The following is a 22535-nucleotide window of genomic DNA, read 5'->3' on the forward strand; positions in this document are numbered from 1 at the left end:
ACATCCTAGACTTGTGAGCTTGGTAAATCACTCAATTTCAAATTGCTTCGTGCATTAAAGTGGAGGAGAACTGTCCCAAGTCTTCAAAAAGGTAACTTTTGTAAAGATACACATGGACTTATGAAAAAAAACTTAAGTACGAGGTTTACTGAACATGAGAGTTGGGAGGGTCGCCTCTTGAGGAAGGAACTGCCTACTCCAGGTCTCCACACTCCAGCCAAGGCGGCGCCCAGCACAGGGTCGCAGTCCGTTTCAATGAGCCTTCCGGGGCGGATCAACTTCCGCTTCCGCAGGGATGGGCGTGGGAGCCTGACGCCACGCGCAGGCTGGCGATGGACTGTCCTCACGCGCATGCTCCGGGGCAGAGGGGGCGTGGCGAGGCGCGGCCACCGCCGGCTCGCTCTCCCGGCTGCCGCCCGCGGTGGGTGGGGGCGCGCGCGCGCGCTCGCTCGCGCTGCCGGCTGCGTACAGTAGTGACGGCCGCGCGGGAGCGGTCACATGACCGTAGCGGCTGCCTGTACAGTAAGGACCCAATATGGCAGCGGCGGTAGCAGTGGCAACGGCAGCAAGACCGGCCGCCCCTTAGAGCCCCCCCTCCGCGCACCACCCCCGCCGCTTCCTCTGCTCGGGTGCTCCTCCGGCCTGACTTCCCCTTTCTCCAACCTTTCCCGACACCGCGGGAAAAGCAGCGCAGGGCAGAGCAGGCAGGGAGGGCGGCCGGAGCCCGGACACGGGAGCCTCCCAGTCAGTTCAAGACCCGACATGAGGGAAAAGGGCCGTAGGAAGAAGGGCAGGACCTGGGCGGAGGCCGCCAAGACGGTAAGGGGGAGGGAGCGAAGGGGAAGGTCGGGAGGATTTGGTCCCCTCGCCGACCTCCGGAGGCAGGGGAAGGGAGGTCATTGGCCCAGCGACCCGGCGGAGGGGGGCACAAAACCGCGCCGGGAGGCGGCGGCGGTTCGTGTCGGGCTGTGATCCCCGTGGGCATGGAGGCGCCCCGCGGAAGAGGGTCGCCGCGGCGCGGTGCTGCGCCCCGCGACTGCGACGAGTCCTCGGCGTGTTGGGAAGCTTGCCCCTCGGGGTCGCGTCGCTCTCTGCCCCGACCTGCGGTCGCCCCCGCCCCGGCGCGGGGGAGTCTGTTGTGCTTGCACAGCAGCGGGTTCCCCTCCCCGGTGCGGCTGAGGATCCCCCATTGGATGCGGACGGGAGGAGGCTCGTGCGTGCACCCAGCCCCGGGGAGAAGCGGGGAGCACCGGCGCTGGGTCGAGTTCCCCCGCAGGAGCGGACAGGGCGCCGCACCTCGGGCTCCCTGCTCCTCGGGGCGCCCAGACCCAACGCGGGGTCACGGGGCGCCCGGTTTTGTTTGCTGTGGGAGCTGAAAGTGCAGGAGGTGTTTAGACACCAAGTAACAGGTGGGACTTGTAGAATTTTTTTTTTTTTTTTCTGTTTCCGTAGAGACCTACTCTGAACAAGGCAGCAATGCATGGCGGGACGTGTAGTTTGCCCGGCCTTGACTTTTCCGTAGTTAAAGTGATGGTGGTGGCCTCACGAAGTTGTACTTAGGGGGTAAAACCATCCCCCCCCCCCTTTCTAAATTTGCTATAACGAGATTTAGAGGTAGGTTTTTGTTGTTGTTGTTGTTTTAAATAGGACTGTTTAGGATTAGTGAGAACTTTTACGTTTTATGAAAAAAATTTAAAGTGTGTGTATACGTGTGGAAGTGAGGATGTAGCAGGAAAGTAACAGGACCTGAAACAGCCTGTTAGCGCTGGGAAGTGAGAAGGTGTGGGGGCATTATCTCTAATGGTGGATCCTGTCGGTAATACGGTAATACTGGAACTACCTGGGGAACCCTTCTCAGTGAGCCTTTATTATGTGATTGGTTTCTTTTTGAATGAGATGTTTCGGGATAGAAAAGTAATAAATGTTCACTCTGGGAAATTTGTTAAGATTATAGAAACCTACAAAGAAGGAAATTTTAAAAAATCACCTATTTCACCCCTCGGCTATATCTGTTAACATTTTGGTATATATTAGGGGGTTGATGAGTCTTACACTGTTTCAGCTGGACATGTGAAAAAGTAAATAAAAGCCCATTTTATTTATTGAGTGTTTTTACATACAGTTTGCCTTCATAATTGTGACTGCTGGTAGTTAACCTCTAAAAGATTTAAAACATTCTATAGAAATGATTTTCTTGGTGGTCTGGAAATTGCCCCTTCGCAGAAGACTGTTATACTTTTTTCTACTTGATGAATACTTCAAGACTGCTTCCTTTTATTAAAAGGAGGACAGTAAATTTTAATGGTAAACTTTAACTATTAGATAAGCAGGCCCTCACCCTAGTTATGTTAATTAATTTTGTCTCTAGAATCTTAGTATTTATGAAGTATTATTTCTTTGGATGAAATAGTCTAATCATTGGGAGATTTGTGACAAATAGGGAAAATTTGTTTACATCTGTTTATATTTACCTGTAATGAATTAGTATGTTTATTTATAACTAGAGGCCTGGTGCACGAAATTCGTGCACTTGGAGGAGGGGTTCCTCAGTCCGGGAGCCTTTGGGGGGATGTCCGACTGCCGGCTTAGGCCCACTCCCTGTGGTGAGCGGGCCTAAGTTGGCAGTTGGACAGCCTTAGCGCTGCTATGGAGGTGGGAGAGGCTCCTGTCACCGCCGCTGTGCTCACCAGCTGTGAGCCGAGCCCAGGGCTTCTGGCTGAGTGGTGCTCCCTCTGTGGGAGCACACTGACCACCAGGGGGCAGCTCCTGTGTTGAGCGTCTGCCCCCTGGTGGTCAGTGTGCATCATAGCAATCAGTCGTTCCACTGTTCGGTCAGTTTGCATATTAGCTTTTTATTATATAGGATAAACATTTCATGCTCTAGCTAGCTGTGTGAAAAATAGTATTTTAAAGATGAAAAGACTAGTTTTTGTTTCTTAAAATGTTTTTATTGATTTTGGAGAGAGAGGAAAGGAGAGGGAGGGAGAGAGAGAGAGAGAGAAACATCAATGAGAGATCATCTGCTTCGAGTACACCTCCCACTGGGGATCCAGCCCACAACTGGGTCATATGCTCTGACCGGAATCCAACCACAGGACAACTCCTAGTCCACTGAGCCACAAGGGCTGGGCAAGACTAGTAATTAATAGAGTTCTAAGTGAGTTCTTGAAGGGATCAGTGTATTAGTGGTTTGGTGTCTTTATTTTATTCTGGTAAATGTATAAGGCTTCAGTCTAAGTAAAAATTAATTTTAGAAAGAGAATAGCACTAATACTTTCCTTCTAGTAGCCAAAATCTAGAAAATAACATACCCTTTTTGGTTTATTTTATCATCTATAAAGTGAGGAATTAAAGTAAACCTCAGTGCTCAAAAGGTTTCTGCTTGTATGAAGTTTAGAAGTAAATGTAAGAGGAATAAACAAAAGTAGATCTTTAATATTTTAGACTGTAGAATAAGATCAGAGAATTGGTGATTTAACAAATGGGAGTAACTTTGACCTAAATTAAGAAATAGTGCCCTGGCAGAGTAGCTCAGTTGGTTAGAGCATCCTCCTGATATGCCAAGGTTTTGGGTTCATTCTTGTTAGGGAACATACAAGAAGCAACCAATGAATGGATAAATAAGTGGAACAATAAATTGATGTTTCTCTCTCCCTCCTCCCTCCCTCCTTTTCTCTCTAAGATCACTAAAAAAAAAAAAAAAAAAAAAAAGGGTGCATCTATAATAATACAAACATAATATGCTAATTAGGCTGGACGTCCTACCAGATGACCTTCCAGATGAAGCCGGGGCTGTGAGGGAAGCCTGGGTCCTGAGTGCCAAAGGGAAGCCAGTGCCAGCAGCCAGGAGAAGGAAGGCCTACTCTTGCACGAATTTCGTGCATCGGGCCTCTAGTATTTTATAAGATCAAGAAAACTAGGAAAAGTAAATTTTTTTTAAAATCCTCATTTGAAGACATGCTTAGAGAAAGAGAAGCATCCATGTAAGAGAGAAACATCAATGATTGCCTTCTGTACATTCCCTGACCAGGGATGGACCAGCCCCCGTCCCCTTCCCCCTCAAAACCCGTATGTGCCCTGACCAGGAATCAAACCAGGCAACCTTTCGGTGCAAAGGATGATGCTTAACCAACTGAGTTACTCTGGCCAGGCAGGAGAAGTCAGTTTTAAACTTATTTTATATCATTATGGTCAAATATTCTAGGAACAGAGTTTCAGCAAGAATGTAATAAAATTATTTATGAATACAGGCAGTGTCTGCTTCTTATCTTATTGTGTTCTTGGTACCTATATTGTAGAGCTGTCCTGTTTTAGGGAGCACTATTAAAATAGGGTTGTATTCCTAACCAATAATGAAGCAACAGATAAAATTATTCAATCATTTATGTACGTACATGATATGGGTGTGTATGTGGATATATGAGAGCTACATGGGTTGATGTAAGGTTGCTATGAACAATCTAAAGAAAATAGCCCGGCTGGTGTAACTCAGTGGTTGAGCATCGACCTATGAACCACACCTGGAGGTTACGGTTTGATTTCCGTTCAGGGCACATGCCTAGGTTGTGGGCTCCATTCCCAGTGTGGGGCATGCAGGAGGCATCCAATCGATGATTCTGCCTCATCATTGATGTGTCTGTCTCTCTCCTCCCTTCCTCTTTGAAATCAATAAAAAAATAATAATAATAGGTTTCATAACTATTATATAGTAGTAAAATCATGCCATTTTGCCAAAAGGCTAAGTGTATAGACAGGTTCCAGTAACTAAGGACACTAGATAGAGGGAGTCTTCCTGCTGATCTTATTTCTATTTGTATTATAAAAATACACTATTATAAAATGCATTATTCAGGTGAGAGATCTGTAGAATAGTGTTTGCTGCAATTTAAATAGAAAAATTTATAGTAAGACAGATATTGAGAACCATTGCACTTGACTCTAATGTTCATTTATGCTTATTTAAAAAAAGACACGGTATCATCTAAATATTTGATGACATCCCTGAGGAATTTAGCTGTTTTTGCAAAGCAGAGCTTTCAAAATAGTATATTGTTAAACTTGTTTCTTTTCTTTTCTTTTTTTACTTTTTTCTTGTCACCCACCACAACTAGGAAAGCATTAAAAGAGAAAACCACCTAAGAGGACAGATTTGTTGTGATTATAGGTGGAAGGGACAGAGGCACAGACCTTAGACATGTACACTAGAGGTATCTTTTGGGAGTAAAGTAGTCCAAGTATGATAAGTGAAGTATGGGTGTTAGAGTTGAGGAGCACAGCAGTCTGTAGTGTAGATTTGTAGCACATGGTTTGTAGACTGAAGAAAAAGTGGTGTGGTTTTTTTTTGGATGGCATTTATATAGACTTCATTTACATGTTAATATTATTTTGAATGTACATAGATTTTTTTTCTTTATTTTTTTTTAATTGCTTTCAGAGAGAAAGGGAGAGGGAGAGAGAGATAGAAACATCAGTGATGAGAGAGGATCATTGGTCGGCTGCCTCCTGCACACCACCTACTGGGGATCAAGCCCAAAACCCCAGCATGTGCCTTTGACCAGAATTGAACCTGGGACTCTTCAGTCCACAGGCCAACGCTCTATCCACTGAGCCAAACCTGTTAGGGCCATAGATTTTTATTTTTGTCATTTACCTAAAGTTATTTAATGTTGAGGAATAAGATGGAAGATAAAAAATTTCTGTTGAAGGAGTAAGACTTTTATGTAGGAAGTATAGAAAATGGAAAATAAAATTGATTTTAGAGAGAGGAAGGGGGAGAGAGAGAGAAACATCCATCTGTTGCCTTCCAAATGGGGATTACAATCTGGGTATGTGCCCTTGACCGGAATTGAACCTGGGACCTTTCAGTCTGCAGGCTGACTCTATCCACTGAGTCAAACCAGCTAAGTCTAAAAAAATGTTTTTTAAAAAATTAAAAAAGATTGAGAAACTGCTCTTATCCATGATTTTTATTTTTTATTAAAAATATATATATTTATTAATTTCAGAGAAGAAGAGAGAGGGAGAGAACAATAGAAACATAAATGATGAGAGAGAATCATTGATCTGCTGCCTTCTGCACGCCCCCTACTGGGGATTGAGTCATAACCTGGGCATGTGTCCTAACCGGGGATAGAACTGTGACCTCCTGGTTCCTAGGTCGACGCTCAACCACTGAGCAACACTGGCCGGGCTGATCCATGATTTTTAAAACAATAACTGCATGTTTTATTTCAACTCTATTGAGGTATAACTGACATAAAATTATAAGATATTTCAACATTTATGAACTTGCTACCTGCAAGTCTGTCTGTGCTAGATGATTTGATGTAACACTTTCTTTAGTGATCTTACATCTTGCCATAAAAATGAAGTAAAGTTTCCTTGTGTTTTGCTTCTTGAATTTTATATTATTTTTAGTTCATCCCTCCTTCTGTCCTGTTTTTGTGTTCAACAATGCTCCTAACTCATTGAAGAAAAAAATCAAAATCTTATTTTGAACACAAGTTAAACCTCTTTGTGAAAGATGCTGCTGCTCCATCTCCTAGAATTCTGACAGAAGCTGAGAAAATAAGGTCAGATTTGCAGAAGTCCTTGCTGTTTCATCATCCACAGAATCTATCCACCCTTAAAAGTCTGTGCAATTTTGCTGTCGGTGAAAGGGCATTATGTTTTCATTACAAACACTGTCTGGAAAGTGGCCAGTATGTGGAAGATACAATTATAGGGAATTGACCAGTAGGGTTTTCTAAAACCTGCTATTTGTGTCCTTTTTACAGAATAAACTCTGAAACCCCTTTGGTTCTGTATTTTTTCTTTTCATGTCTCATAGAGGCCATCCTCATAGTTTTTAGTATTGTGAAATTCAGTATTTTTAGTGCAGTTTGATTTATCGTGTTTTTAGTGTGTGTGTGTTTTTAATCCTCACCTGAGAATATAGGATATTTTTTTATTGATTTGTAGAGAGAGAGAGGGAGAGAGAGAGATATCAATCTATTTACCATGAGTAACTTTTTGACCAAGAATCAAACCTGCAACCTTTTGGTGTATGGAATGATGCTCCAACCAACTGAGCTACCTGGCCAGGGCTGTTTTTAGTGTTTTAATTTTTTTTTTTTACATTATTATTATTTTGTTACTCTTTACCCAAGGATATTTTTCCATTGATATTTAGGGAGAGTGGAAGAGAGAGGGAAAAACAGAGAGAAACATCGATGTGAGAGAAACACATTGATTTACTTGCCTCCTGCACGAGCCTCGACCGAGGTCTGGGCTGGGGAGGAACCTGCAACCACCAAGGTACGTGCCCTTGACTGGAATCGAACCCGGGACCCTTTGGTCCGCAGACCAATGCTCTATCTACTGAGCCAGACTGGTTAGGGCTATTTTTAGTGTTTTAAAAGGTAATTGAATGTACTAAGTTTTTGAACTTTTTATTTTTGTAAAGGAAAAAATTATTTAGAAAGTTTAGAATTAAAAATACAAAGATGAACATAGGTGCAGTTTTGAACTCTTCAAATATGACTTAAATACAATAGTATTACTTGCTTTAACATTGAGTTTCTATTAAAGTTATATAAACTCATTATTATTATTTTTAAAAAATATATTTTTATTGACTTCAGAGAGAAAGGGAGAAGGAGAAAGAGATAGAAACATCAATGATGAGAATCATTGATTAGCTGTTTCCTGAGCACCCCGTACTGGGAATTGAGCCTGCAACCTGGGTATGTGCCCTGGCCAGGAATTGAACTGGTGGCCTTTCGGAGCAGAGGGCACACTCAACCAATTTAGCTACACTGGCCAGGGCTTAATCTTTTTTAATTGGAGGTAAAAGAAGACATTGTTCTTACTTTCAAGAGAATATAATTTGAGTAAAGTTAGTCAACTATATTAAGTGTTGTTTGCCAGGAAAACAGGTTGAGTATCTCTGTCTTGTTTATGAAATAAAATTATTTCAAGTCCCACCTGGGTATTTGCCTCCGAAGACCCTTTATTTTACTTTTGATCTTGCTTGACAAAACTAGAACTGGTTAAATGGTGAATGCACATGTTCGGTCCTGGGCTTCAGGGGACACTGTAAACCTTATTAATTATAGTGTCTTCTGAGTAATTCGATCCATCTTTTAGTAAAAATTATGTTGTAAAAGACTTTTCATTGGAAAATTCTTTGGTTTACTGACATTTAGTAGTTGATACTACGTTTAGAATGGACTTTCATTGGAGTTCACAGCTTGGGATGGCCTAAATCATTCTGAATCTTTAACCCACTGATATCTGAATTATTTAATAGCTGGTTTAGCATATTCAGTTTCAAAGTGCTTAATGTTGTTAGTGACTTATTTCTAAATAATAATGTAAAATTTAAATATATTGCTGTTGATTTATAGTGGTTAGTTTTCTATATGATTTGAGTGGTTCTGACAAATTTTGTAAGCTTATGCAGATGGTACCATGAAATATATTAATATGTAGGAAATATTTTCTTTTATTTTGTGTGTGGTGTGTGTGTGTGTGTGTGCGCGCACATGCATCTAGATGTAAAATAAATGGAATACAAGAAAAAATATAATGGAAAGAAGTTTTATAAATATTAATTACCCATGAAAGACATAATGGGGAATAAAAAAACAATTTTTCATAGCGACTTGGGAATAACCTTAACAATCTGGATTTGAAGTTGGTTTTGACATTATTATGCCATCTTGGAAGATTCTTTAAACCAGTGCACAAACATTAATGTGTATTAGAATCATCTGGAGAGCTTGCTATAATGTAGATTTTTATTCAATAGGTCTGCAGTGTAGCCAGAAAGTATGCATTTCTTTTTTTTTTAGTGTTTTTTTAAAATTGAGTTTTAGAGAAGAAGGGAGAGGGATAGAGAGATAGAAACGATGAGAAACATTAATCAGCTACCTCTAGCACGCCCCCTACTGGGGATCCAGCCTGCAACCTGGGCATGTACCCTGATAGGGAATTGAACCAGTGACCTCTTGGTTCATGGGTTGACGCCCAACCATTGAGCCACACCGGCCGGGCCAGAAATTCTGCATTTCTAACATGTTCCCAGGTAATGCTGGTGCTTTGGTCTAAGGATCATTTTTGGAGTTGTAGAGATTTATACTGAGTTTTCTGTTTCCCCAACTTTAAAATAGAGATATTAGTAGAACTTAGCATTTGGAATGTTAGATGAGAATGTATGAAAAGTTCTTTTTATAATGACTAGTATGTTGTGAACACGGTTAATATTGTTGAAAAATTAATAAATATGGATTATTTTATATTTCTGAATGATAAAACTATATACTGTAAAGATGTTATTTCTTAGCAAAGAGTCACAGAGGTTTGAGACTACTAATGAAAAGCCTTGTAACTTCAGGGATACCATTTGCTACTTGTTTCTGAAGGTCAATGTGTAACCACACGGGCTTAAACTAGCTGTAAGCAAGTTTGGGAACCCATCTATTTCCTGCTTTAGGAGATTCTGCACCAAACCCCACTCTCTTGACTTACACTTTGGGAACTGCCTCTGAGAACACCTTGTGGCAAGGAATGGCAGGCAGCCTCTAAGAGCTGAGTGACTCCTGGCCAAGAGCCAGCAAAACAGAAAGGAACTGAAACCTGCCAACAAATAAGCTTGGTAGTGAGCGTGGAAAAGAACCCCAAACCTCAGATGATTTCACAGTCTGAGCTGACAGTTTAATTTCAGCCTCGTGAGACCCTAAACAGAAAACCCAGGTAACTACCCCATGTCCAGAATCCTTCCACACAGAAACTGAGATAAATTTGAGTTGTTTTCACCTAAGTTTTGTAATAAAACATAATCATAAAGTAAATTTGTGTTGGGGCTGTATAATAGCAAAATAGTAATAATCCTGAAATTGGGTGGAGGAGCGGGGGGCTCTTTCAGGGTTGGTCTTGGAGGTTTGACCTGGGTAGTCAAGGATGATGGATAAAACATTTAGAGGTGAGTATGGCTAAAGGCATTCCAGGCAGAGGGAAGACTGAAAAATGTTTGATGCATAGCTAATTTACCGTGGAGCATTGTGAAGCGTAGTGAAAAACAAGACCAGGAAAGGCAGGTTTGGGCCAAAATGTGGAGAGTCATAGAAGTCGGGCTGACAAGTATTTTTATTCTAGGAGTCAGAGAGAGTTTTTATGCAGGTGATAACATCTGTGTTTCAATCTAATTGGGCCATTCGTGGGATTTATTGTAGAGGACTGAAGAGTAGTTGTAGAGAGCTTTTGAGGGTTAGAGTAGGACTCTTTGAATTAAAAAGATGGGCCCTGGCTGGTTCTAGGTTAGGATTGGTGTGTTATTTTTTGCTCTACTGATGTTGAATTTAAAATAAATTTAGTTATAGTAATTTGTAACATAGGTTTCCTATTTCACAAAAAATCCATGAATTATTTAAATTATAGAAATTAAATTAATTTGGAAAAGTAGAGAAAAAACTCACTATCATCTGACATAATATAGCTTAACATTTTGGGACTTACAGTCTTTGATACAGTTTTCTATGTAGTTGTAATCACTCTCTTTCTGTTTCTAATCTGCTTTTTTATGTATTAAGAAGTATCTTATGTGTCATTTTCTGAATCATTGATGCAATCGTTTGCTTTTAATTTTTAGACTACTAATATGGTAGATAACATTAGTTTCCAAATTTTGAATTGGACTTATGTTCCTGGGGATGGGGGAGTGGCATCTCACGTGGTTGTGGTATAATATGCTTTTTATATATTGCTGTATTTGCTAATATTTTGTTGAGGACATTCACAGTTATGTTCATGAGGGATATTAATCGTAGTTTTCTTGGACTATGTCTGGGTTTCGGTATCAGGATAATGCTGCCTCATTTAAAAAGCTGGGAATTCTTCCTCCCAATTTTATTTCCTGAAAGAGATTAGAGTTGATCCTCATTATTTGTGGGTTCAGTATTTGTGAATTCACCTACTTGCTAAAATTGATTCTTAACCCCAAATCAATGCGCATGACACTTTTTGTGGTCATTCATGGACATGTGCAGAGTGGCAAAAAATTTGAGTCACCTGATGCCAACATTTCCAGCTGAGGTCCCTGCTAAAGTCAAGCAAGGTGATGCTCTGCCTTCTTGTTTTAGTTCTCATAGTGAAAACATGTTTTGTGTGTGTGTGTGTGTTTTAAATGTTTTTATTGATTTTTTAGAGAAAGAGGAAGGGAGAGAAATACCCTGTATATTATGTTAGTGGCAAGTGCTATGGGGAAAAATAAAGCAGGATAGCTAGGAAATGCTGTGCTGGGTGTTTGCAATTTTTAAAATATATATATATTGACTTCAGAGAGGAAGAGAGAGGGAGAAAGAGAGAGATAGAAACTTCAATGATGAGAGAGAGAGTCACTGATTGGCTGCCTCCTGCAGGCCCCACACTGGGTTTGAGCCTGCAACTGGGCATATGCTCTGACCGGGAATTGAACCATGACCTCCTGGTTCATAGGTCAACGCTCAGTCACTAAGCCACACCGGCTGGGCTACCATCTTAATCATTTTATTACACTTAATACTACTGAACTGTACACTAAATCTCTAGAACTTTTTCCATCTTGTAGAACTGAAATACTGTAGACATTAATTATTCATTTCCCCTCTCCCCTCATAGTCCCAGGCAACCACCATTCTACTTTCCATTTCTATGAGTTTGAACTACTCTAGATATCTCATGTAAGTGAAATCATACAATATTTGTCATTTCATGATTCACTTATTTTACTTAGCATAATGTCATCAGGGTTCCACCATGTCATAGCATGTGTCAGAATTTCCTTTTTTTTTTTAAATCCTCACCTGAGTATATTTTCCTTTGATTTCTTTTAGAGAGCGTGGAAGGGAGGGGGCGAGACAAAGAGAGAGAAACATCGATGTGAGAGAGACACTTTATTGGTTGCCTCTCGCATGCACCTCAGGAAGCAGCCAGAGATCGAGCCTGCAATCCAGTTTATGTGCCCTTCACTGGAATCAAGCCTGGGACCCTTCAGTCCTTGGGCTGTTGCTCCAACCACTGAGCAATACTGGCCAGGGCAGAATTTCTTTTGTAAGTGTGTATATGTTGTGTGTGTGTGTATATCACATTTTGTTTATTTATTCATTGGTCAGTGGACACTTAGTTGGAATTCAGGCCATTTTCAGTTACAAAAATAGCTTCAGTAAATATTGTTGTGCATATATATTTGTGCCTTTGTGAGAATATCCTATATAATAAAAGGCTAATATGCAAATAGACCAAACGGCTGAATGACCAGTTGCTATGACACGCAGTGACCACCAGGGGGCAGATGCTCAACGCAGCCTCTTCTGTCTCTGCGGCAGCACTAAGGATGTCTGGCTGATGGCGGGCCTAAGCCACCAGTCGGACATCCCCCGAGAGCTCCTGGACTGTGAGAGGGCGCAGGCCAGGCTGAGGGACCCCCCCCCCCCAAGTGCACGAATTTCATGCACTGGGCCTGTAGAAGTCATATAATTTTTATATTGGAACTAGAGGCCCAGTGCATGAAATTCGTGCATGGGTAGGGTTCCTAGGCTTGGCCAGTGATCAGGGCCGATGTGTGAGGCGACTGGCGGGGTGATCAGGGGGTCCCACTGGCACCCACCTTGGCTGGCCTGGGACCTGCAGGCTGGGATCAGCTCCTGCGTTGAGCGTCTGCCCCCTGGTGGTCAGTTTGCATCATAGTGACCGGTTGTTCTGCCGGTCGTTCTGCCCTTTGGTCAATTTGCGTATTAGGCTTTTATTAAATAGGATTGTTAAGTCAAAGATATATCCATCTAAGCCAAATTGTGCTTCAAAAAGGGTTGTATCATTTTACAGCAGTGAATAACAGTATTTGCTCCCCACATCCTAGACTTTTAGTCATTTTCACCTTTGTCAATTCAGTGGGTTAAAAAAAAGCTGGTTTGATTTTGATTCTATATTTGTGATTATATGACTATTGTTGAATATCATTTTAGATGTTTACTGACCACTTGTATTTCTGTTTCTCTTTATATCCTTCATTAGTTCTTAATTTTGAATTGTTGGTGTTTTTCTCATTGATTTATAACAACTTACTCTGTGTGTGATGTTTTCCATTTTTTTCCTAGTTTTTCTTTAGCTTTTGTTCATGGGTGTGCATGTGCATATATGTAGTACCAAGTTTTACATTTGGAAAAATATATTTTACTAGTGGCCTGGTGCATGAAATTTGTGCACATTAAAAGGGAATTAATTAGAGGAAATATTTTAATATTGCTATTTGCCCTTTCTCTATAATAGAAATGTCAGAGATGAAAGAAAATTAGTAAAACGTATATGAAAATCTCCCTCCTTTCAGAGTCTGGGGCGCACCGCGGGATCCAGAGTCAAGTCCCTGACCACCCATGTGAGGCTCAAAATTGCATGAGACCCAGCCCTGCAGGGCACCGGGATAGGGGGTGCGGCCTTAAAGCCCCCAGCCCAGCCTCAGGTCCCCTGGCCCTGGCGCAGGGGTTGGGGGCGTGGCTTCAGGACCCCATCCCATCAACCATTGCTGGGCGGGGATGCAGCCTCAGGTCCCCTGTCAAGCCCCGCTGTGGTGGGGGCACGGCCTCAGGTCCCCCGGCCCCCACGTGAGAGCACGAGGGCGTGATGACCATTTGCATATTAGCTGTTACATAGGATTCATTTCAGAGAGGAAGAGAGAGGGAAAGAGAGAGAGAAACAATGATGAGAGAGAATTGTTGATCCGCTGCATCCTGCACATCCCACCATGCCAGCCTGCAACCCGGGCATGTTCCCTGTCTGGGAACCAAACCGTGACCTCCTGGTTCATAGGTCGATGCTTAACCAATGAGCCATGCCAGGCGGGCTGATTAAAGATATCTTTAATGACAACATAATGTATCACTGTTTTCAATTTAGAAATAATTTATTGAGTTCCTCCTGTCTTTCAGGCATTGTCTAATTGGATTACCATAAAGATAAAGAGACCTGTGGTTTCTGCTTTGCTATTGAATTAGAGATCTCTTTGGGAGGGAGAGTTAAATTGATTTATTATCTTAATATTGGGAATTTTGATTGTTTATTTTTTAATTTTTATTTTTTTAAAATACATTTTATTGATTTTTTACAGAGAGGAAGGGAGAGAGAGAGTTAGAACATCGATGAGAGAGAAACATCGATCAGCTGCCTCCTGCACACTCCCTACTGGGTATGTGCCCGCAACCAAGGTACATGCCCTTGACCGGAATCGAACCTGGGACCTTTCAGTCCGCAGGCCGATGCTCTATCCACCGAGCCAAACTGGCTAGGGCTGATTGTTTATTTTTATAACTGTTACAAATAATAACTTCAGTGAACACCTTTGTGCCTAGATCTTGTATGTATTTCTGTTATTTTGCTTTTATAGATTGCTGGGAGAAAAGTTATTGGGTAAGAGGATGTCAATCTTTGAAAGGCCCTTAAAGTTACATGTTACCAAATTGTTTTCTGAAAGGTGTATCACTTCACTGTCCCAGCTGTGCAATGTGTGTGGGCCTGTTTTACTGAACCCTTGAAGGATTGAATATTTCCACTTTTGAAAATTTTTGCTATTTTGTTAGGTGACAGATAGACTTTCAGGTATGAAGTGGAAAAGTTAAGTCAGATACAGAGAATGGCATGAGCAAAGGTAGGATGTTGGCAGTGTGTGTTGCAGGATATTGACACTCCCTTACAGTTTATTACTTACACAGCTAGGGTTCCATATTAAGCCCACTCTTGTTACCATGCCTGGCTACGTGTCATACAGTTCTCAGCTTAAATGTTGGGTAGTCATTGAGGCCTGACTGCTTAGAATTATCTCTTTTCTCATTTACTATAAACCTTATCACCCTGTTTTATTTTGTTTATTGCACTTAAACCACTATTTAAAAAATATTTTTTTGCTTACATATTGTGTGTTTCTACCATTAGAATTACTAACTTTCTATCTTTTCAGAAAGTTCTTCCATTTCCTTTGTGGATTTTTTCTTTTAGAAGTTTTTATTTTATTTATTTGTTGTTTGACTAAACATCTGGTTCCCCACCAGCTTAGGAGAATTAAATCTATCTTATTCACTGTTGTATTTCAGCATATGGCACAGTGCTGACCGTAATATTTGCTCAATAAATATTTGTTGCAAGTTGACAAAAAGCACTATGTGTGTATCACTCCTGTTCTTTACCTTTGTTTCTGTATTCTTTATGCCTTTTGTAGTATTTCTTCTCATATTATAGTTGTCTATCTCTCCCTTTCCCATCTTCTCTCTACCCTAGTTGTGAACAACAGGACTTATTTCTTATTTATCTTAGTATCCCCAATTTTTGACATGTAAGGAGTACTTAGTAAATGTCCATTAAAATAAGAGTTAATTTTAGGAGTAGTGTGGATGTATAACTGATGAAGAGGGAGTATATGTAGCATAAGGCTTAGGAGCAAAGAATTTCGTTCTCCATCACGTATTAGCTGATGTGACCTTGGTCAAGTGACTTATTTTCTCTGTGCCTCAGTTTTCGTATCTAAAAATATGTCATAATAGTACCTACCTCATAGGTTTGTTGTAAAGATTAAATGAGCTAATATATGTAAAGCACTTAGGATAGTACCTGACACTTAAATGCTAGAAAAACATTAAGTGTTATTATTAATTCTTCAGAATTTTGAGAAAATCAGGTTTTGAGAACTTCTTTGTTGCTTAAACTAGGGAGTGCACATAACATCTGGACTTCTTGGATAATTAGATAAAAACAATCTAAGCTGGGAATGAACTATATCAGAATGACTTGATTAGAGCTGTTCAGAATTGAGGTAAGACTACCCCTGGACTTACGAAGCCAGCCTATGTAATCTCTGGTTTTCCTAAGCTGCCTCTCTGTAAAGATTTGTATTTAAATATTCTCAGCCACTTCTTATATTCAAGTTTCTACCCCTGAATCTACAAACTTACTTGCAATTGCACTTACCTTTCATCTTTCTTGTTTAAAAAATATGTAGAGAGAAGCAATTTTACTATTGTCTAAAGCCTGTGTTCCTACTTCCTCAGTCAACCATCACAGGTTTTAGACCTCCCATAGATAGGCACTGGGGATCCTGAAGAATAAGACAGGTGGTCCCAGCCCTCCTGAGCTTGTGTACCAGTGGGCAGGACAGATGATTTAAAGTGCAATTATAATAAATACAGTGTGGTAAGTACTACGGGGGGGGGGGGGGGGGTTATAGAGTGCTGCTGCAGGAGCATAAATACTTTTGAAACATGGGAGGATGAAGTGCCCAAGGGCAGTAGAAATTGAGACAAGAGAATCCTGAGGAAAATCAACATTAAAAGATTGTGGAGAATGAAAAGTTGCTGGTGAAGGAGGTAGAAGGGAAACAAGGAGAGTCTGGTGTCACAGAAGCTGAACAGAGAAGTGCATCTCAGGACATAGGTAGTGATCAAGAGATACTGCTAAGCAGCCAGGTAAGGTCCTTTTCCTTCTTTCCTTTTCTAATATTTGGCTCTATAAATTATTTCTTCTGTCTAAATTCCATGTATTCCTTGTTATTTTTGGTTCAGTTCCTGAACTCACACCATGAGTGTTTGTATAGTGAGTTTGGTAGGTGTGGGATACTGCATCCTCTGAATTAATTTTGTTTCTGAGTGTCAAATTAGCACAAGTTCGGGTAATTAAGGGATTTGTCTCATTTGTGTCTGCATCTATTTGCCTCTCGTGTTGGGATGGGGAAAGTTGAGGTAGCTAAGGATACTTCAGTCTCCTTTTATTCTTGTCCAGTGAAACTTGTTCAAATCCATTTAACAAAATTCATCGAATTCAGATTTCCTTCACTTCTCTAGGAGTTGTTTTAACTCCCTGTTGTCAACTTTGGACTTCCCATGCAGTGCTAAACCCCCTCAAATTTGATTTCTTCCCTCCTGATGAAATGGAATCTAAACTTGTAAAGCTAGTTAAAAGGCTTCTTATTGGTACGTAAGTCCAGTGAATTTTTAAGTTGTTATCTCAACTTCTAGGCAGTTTTTGACATTGTTGACCACTTCATCCTTCTTAGAATGTGTTGTCTTTTGTGAGGCACCACATTCTTTGGTTTTCTTCCAGTTTCTCTGGCCATTCCTTAGTTTATTTCCTAGTTTTCCTTCTCTGACTCGTAAACATTGGTATATTGGCTCTGTAGCCTAGGCTCTAATCCAGGGGTAGGCAAACTTTTTGACTCGAGGGCCACAATGGGTTCTTAAACTGGACCGGAGGGCCGGAACAAAAGCAAGGATGGAGTGTTTGTGTGAACTAATATAAATTCAAAGTAAACATCATTACATAAAAGGGTACGGTCTTTTTTTTTTTAGTTTTATTCATTTCAAGCGGGCAGTAGTTTGCCCACGGCTGCTCTAATCAGTCATTCTGCGTATTTCCTGGGTGACTTCATTCATTACTGTGGCATTGATTAACGTAATTCAAGGTTTTGGACAGCAAGTAAGCCATAAAACACTGAAGTAAATCTATAAAGATTCATTTTTTTTTATCTGTACATTTTATTTTTTAATATATTTTTATTGATTTCAGAGAGGAAGAGAGAGATAAAAACATCAGTCATGATAGAGAATCACTGATTGGCTGCTTCCTGCACACCCCACACTGGGGGCTGAGCACATAATCTGGACATGTGCCCTGACCTGAATCGAACCGTGACCTCCTGGTTCATAGGTCGAGGCTCAATCACTGAGCCATGCCAGCTGGGCCGTGCAGTTATTCAGATTATCAAAGTAGTTTCTAAAAATTGTGTTACGTGGTTCCATAAACAGTTCCAATGGAATATTTTGTTTGATAAACACTGCCCTCCTGTGGTTAAATTAAGCTAAATGTTTTTATAAAACTAGTATTTTCATTTATATTAAACCTGTGGTAAAAAAAAAAAGTAATATTATTGCAATACACTGATAATATTGTAATAGTAATGTAATGGAATACTGTATTTTTGCTCAGAAATATATGTAGCCATGTTGTTTTCTCTTCAATTTTTCCTCTTTGGTTTCTCTAGTGTGTGTCTACATTTTTCTCATTCTCTGTCTTTGCACATTTTCCTATTAAAAATAAGTAAATTAAAAGAGTCAAGTGAAAATGAAAAATATTAAGCTATTGAAGGGAGGAAAGTATACTTAAATGTAGATATGTTAAAACCAAAAGAGCCCTGGCTGGTGTGGCTCAGTTGGTTGCGTGTTGTCCTGTGCACCAGGAGGTTGCCTGTTTGATTCCTAGTCACGGGCACATGCCTGGGTTGCTGGGTCCATCCCTGGTAGAGGGTGTGCAGGACGTAGCCGCCCGATGTTGTGCTCTCATGTAGATATTTCTCTCTCTTTGTAAAAATCACTATTATTATTTTTTAATTAAAAAATATGTTTTTATTGATTTCAGAGAAGAAGGGAGAGGAAGAGCGAGATAGAAACATCAGTGATGAGAATCATTGATCAGCTGCCTCCTTCATGCCCCACACCAGTGATTGAGCCCGCAACCCGGGCAAGTACTCTGACCAGGAATTGAACTGTGACCTCTTGGTGCATGCATCGATGCTTAACCACTGAGTCATGCCAGCTGGGAAATAAATTATTCTTTAAAGAAAAAAGACCAATCAGTTATAATACATGAAATTAATAGAAATCTCCGTAGAAAAACAACAGAAATGAAAATATGGAAAATAGACTGTAAAAGTATTTGCAGTAAATGTGACAGTATAAGTTTTAACAAATTTAGTATGAAAATGGAACTCGTATTGACAAAGGAGGCAAAAGCATACAATAAAGTTGAACAGTCTCTTCAGTAAATGGTGTTGGAAAAATTGGACAGATACATACTGTTTGGGTCTGTTCTGCATATGCGCCTCCTAGTGGCTAATTTGAGAACCAGATAAGTAGTATGTTGAGCGTCGGAGCCCCATATGCACAGTTTGGGGTGACCTCAGGAGTTTTTATAGAACTTTATGCTATCTCTTTCTTCAGCTCCTTTTTTTTTTTTTTTTTTTCCATTTTCTGGCTTCTAGAGACCCTTCTCCCTTGTCCTGTCACTGGATAACTGGAGTTGTCATTTCTGTTTTGCTACACACTTCCACAATCACATCTGCCTTCCATGCCAAGCAGCAAGATGGTAAAGAACGAATATAAGCCATGAGGATTCCCTTCACACTCATGGGACCTTTCTTGGAGGTTTAGGTCCCTCTCTATCCATTGCTGTTATCATCACTGCCACAACTGCTGCCTTTAGATTGCCTGGGGACAGGGGCCAAGAGAAAGGGAAAACAAAACAAAATCCCAGAGGGTCCTCCCTCTGCTCTTCAGACCAAAAAGGAAAAGTCCTCTCTTGAAATCATTTCTGCCGGCACTGAGAGTGCAGTTTTGAGTTTGGACTGCCATTGAGTCCAGGCTAAGTCCCATGGTACTTCTAGTTGTGGCTTCCTCCCTCATGCCAACTGCTGCCATTTCAGAGTCCTCAGATAGCTGCTCCATGTATTCTGTTTAGGTTTTTAGTTGTATATATTCAGTGGGAGAGACAGGATAAACTGTGCTTATTCTGTTTTTATCAGAATCAGAACACAGATACCATTTTAATTTCATTATAACTGTTATTAATTTGTTTTGGTTATGCAATTTTGAGCATCCATGCTGTATTATTAGGCTTTGCTGGAAATGTGAAGATGGATAATCTTTAAGGTGCTTATAGTAAATACACAGGCCTGTGATGTAGGGGTAGAGACAGAAAGTAAACATTATTTCATATTATGCACTAATAATAATTGAGTTATTAATCAGACCCTTTTTATCTATTTCTGCTTCAGGTTTGACTTGTTTGTGACTAAAGGAGAGAAGATCCTATTTATATTTCATTAACTTTCCAATTTTCTTATCATCCCAAATATAAGGGATGAAAAATCTCTGGATATGTATGTGCTAGATGAAATTAATACATACTTTTAATAAGAATAAGGAATATACTTAAATATATAATTAAAAGAATAAGAACTTACAATAAGAAAAATAATTTATTATTATATACTTGTTTCTCAGGTCTTAGAAAAATACCCCAATACACCCATGAGTCATAAAGAAATTCTTCAAGTTATCCAGAGAGAAGGACTAAAAGAAATCAGGTGAGTTATTTAAATATTATTAGTATAGTCCAAATTAATATTATAATTATAGTCCATGATTAGTATTTTATAGTATATATCAGTGTATTTCAATCCTGAAGATTATTTAGTGATAACTGCATTGTTAATTTTTTATTCAGTTGTCAAATCTTTGGCATTTTCAATCATAGCATAGTTATAAAACCAAAAGTAAGTTTTAATAAATTCTTAGAAGGTAACTATCTATACACCCATGCACTTTAATTCTTATGCGGCTTAGAGCCATCTTCAAGCCTTCATCTATCAATTCAGGCTTTTGATTTAATAAGTTTGGTCATTAGCAGATAAAAAGTACTGTAGTGCCAGGAGAGTGCTAGAGGTGGGCAGTCTAGGAAGAAATAACTTTGGCCACAAAGAATACAATGGAAAAGATACATAAGGAGTATATATTTCAGATATTAGTCTTATTATATTCAAATAAAGCAGCCTGGGGTAAATTAACACATTTCATACCGCTCAGGAGTTTTCTCGTGTTTCGCGCGCCATCTGTTAAGGACCGCTCATGAGTGTTCTCGTTTTTCACGCCCATGGAAAAAGGAACGAATCTAGATACTTATGTAAATTTTGTTTGGTCCCTCTTCATAGAGGAAAATGTTTTACGCAGTACCATACGTTAAAAAAGTACTAGGAACTTTAATTGTTTAATTGTTTTTGTAAATAAAAATGTTATAATTATTGAAAAACAACACCTAAAGTGCATTATGATGATTTAAATAACGTGCAGTTTGCCCAAAAACGTGCGGTCCCTGGCGTATGTCTTAGAGATTTCTATGCAGTACACAATGTGTTAATATAGGATTGAAGGTAAACATACTTTAATGTCTAAGAGCCTTAATTATATTACAACTAGAGGCCTGTGCACAAAATTTGTGCACGGGTAGAGTCCCTCTGTCTGTCCGGCAATTGGGGCCGATCAGGGCCATCTTGCCCAGTCCCAATTGGGGCCAATCAGGGCCAGTGGCTGGGGAGGGACCGTGGGAGGGTTCCAGGGTATGTCCAGCCCCATCTCACCCAGACCCGATCAGCCGGACCCCAGCAGCAAGCTAACCTACCGGTTGGAGCATCTGCCCCCTGGTGGTCAGTGCACATCATAGCAACCGGTTGGTCCACTGCTTGGTCAGACACTTAGCATATTAGGCTTTCATATATATAGATTGTAACTCACAATGCGGAATGCTCAGCACGCACTTTCCCTCCAGCCCCTGGTCTTGGAGACCTCATGTCCTTCCTAGGCTCTGCTCACCCTCTTCAGTTGCCACACAAAGTAAATTGCATTGCATCGTGTGCGTGGAAACCCTTTGCAGGCTCCATGGGTGTGTCTTTACTTCGCTGCAGTTCTGATTACCCCAACATAAGGAGAGACACCCTCATTATCAGGTAACACCATCGTGGTAAGACCCCTGCTCAGCCTACTGCAGCAGTTTTAAATAGGCCATCGATCACCCTAGATGGTTTGGTTCAGTGGATAGAGCCCCGGCCTGCTGACTGAAGGGTCCTGGTTTTGATTCTGGTCACGGGCACATTCCTGGGTTGTGGGCTCAATCCCCAGTAGGCGACATGTAGGAGGCAGCAGATCGATTCTCATCATTGATGTTTCTGTCTCCCGCTCTCTCTGCTTTCCTCTCTGGAATCAATAAAAATATATTAACAAAAATAAAAATAAATAGGCCATGAATTAAACGTCGCTGCTCTCCATCCATCCAGTCCCCTCACACCCTCTTCTGTCTTCGCCACCCCCCCTCCCCCCCCACACACACTGCTGGGTCTGTAAAATGGGGTCAGGATTTCTCCTTCAACCAAGGGCGATGTTTCTGCACGGCCCTCCTTCCCTGCCCATCTCTGTCCCCAGGCCTGTGGGGTCTCTCCCTCCCTCCCCTCCATCTAACTTGGTGGGCCCTGCTCTGCCCCCCCTTCCTATGACCTTTTATCTGCAGCCTCCCCCTTTCTCCTCCGGGGGCGGAGCTCCCCAAAGGCTCTGTGGGGTGGGGTGGGGGTGAGGCTGTGCAGGGCAGGGCTGTATGGGACAGGGTGGGGTTGTGCAGGGCAGGGCTGTGTGGGGCGGGGTGGGGTTGTGCAGGGCAGGGCTGTGTGGGGCGGGGTGGGGTTGTGCAGGGCAGGGCTGTGTGGGGCGGGCTGGGGTTATGCAGGGCAGGGCTGTGTGGGGTGGGGTGGGGTTGTGCAGGGCAGGGCTGTGTGGGGTGGGCTGGGGTTGTGTAGGGCAGGGCTGTGTGGGGCGGGGTGGGGTTGTGCAGGGCAGGGCTGTGTGGGGCGGGCTGGGGTTATGCAGGGCGAGCCCAGGTGGGGCCTTGGAGGAGAGCTGAGGTGACGGGTCATGGGGGGTTAAGGGGGGAGAGGGAGGGAC

The 22535-nt window shown here is 41.4% G+C and overlaps 1 protein-coding gene across 4 annotated transcripts in view; it reads left to right on the forward strand.

Moving 5' to 3' along the window:
* Positions 1-436: 436 nt before the first annotated feature.
* ASXL2 (ASXL transcriptional regulator 2) overlaps positions 437-22535 on the forward strand; it is an 87264-nt gene continuing 65165 nt past the window's right edge. For 2 of the 4 annotated variants that reach the window (XM_059660366.1, XM_059660367.1), the window contains exons 1-2: positions 438-819; positions 20052-20134. In XM_059660366.1, coding sequence (XP_059516349.1) covers positions 499-819; positions 20052-20134 — 404 coding nt within the window. In that variant the 5' untranslated portion in view covers positions 438-498. Of the gene's footprint in view, positions 820-20051; positions 20135-22535 lie in introns of all 4 variants that reach the window. The other 2 variants (XM_059660368.1, XM_059660369.1) reach the window with 2 other exon arrangements.

Source organism: Myotis daubentonii, chromosome 12, assembly GCF_963259705.1.
Source record: "Myotis daubentonii chromosome 12, mMyoDau2.1, whole genome shotgun sequence".
Classification (NCBI taxonomy): Eukaryota; Metazoa; Chordata; class Mammalia; order Chiroptera; family Vespertilionidae; genus Myotis; species Myotis daubentonii.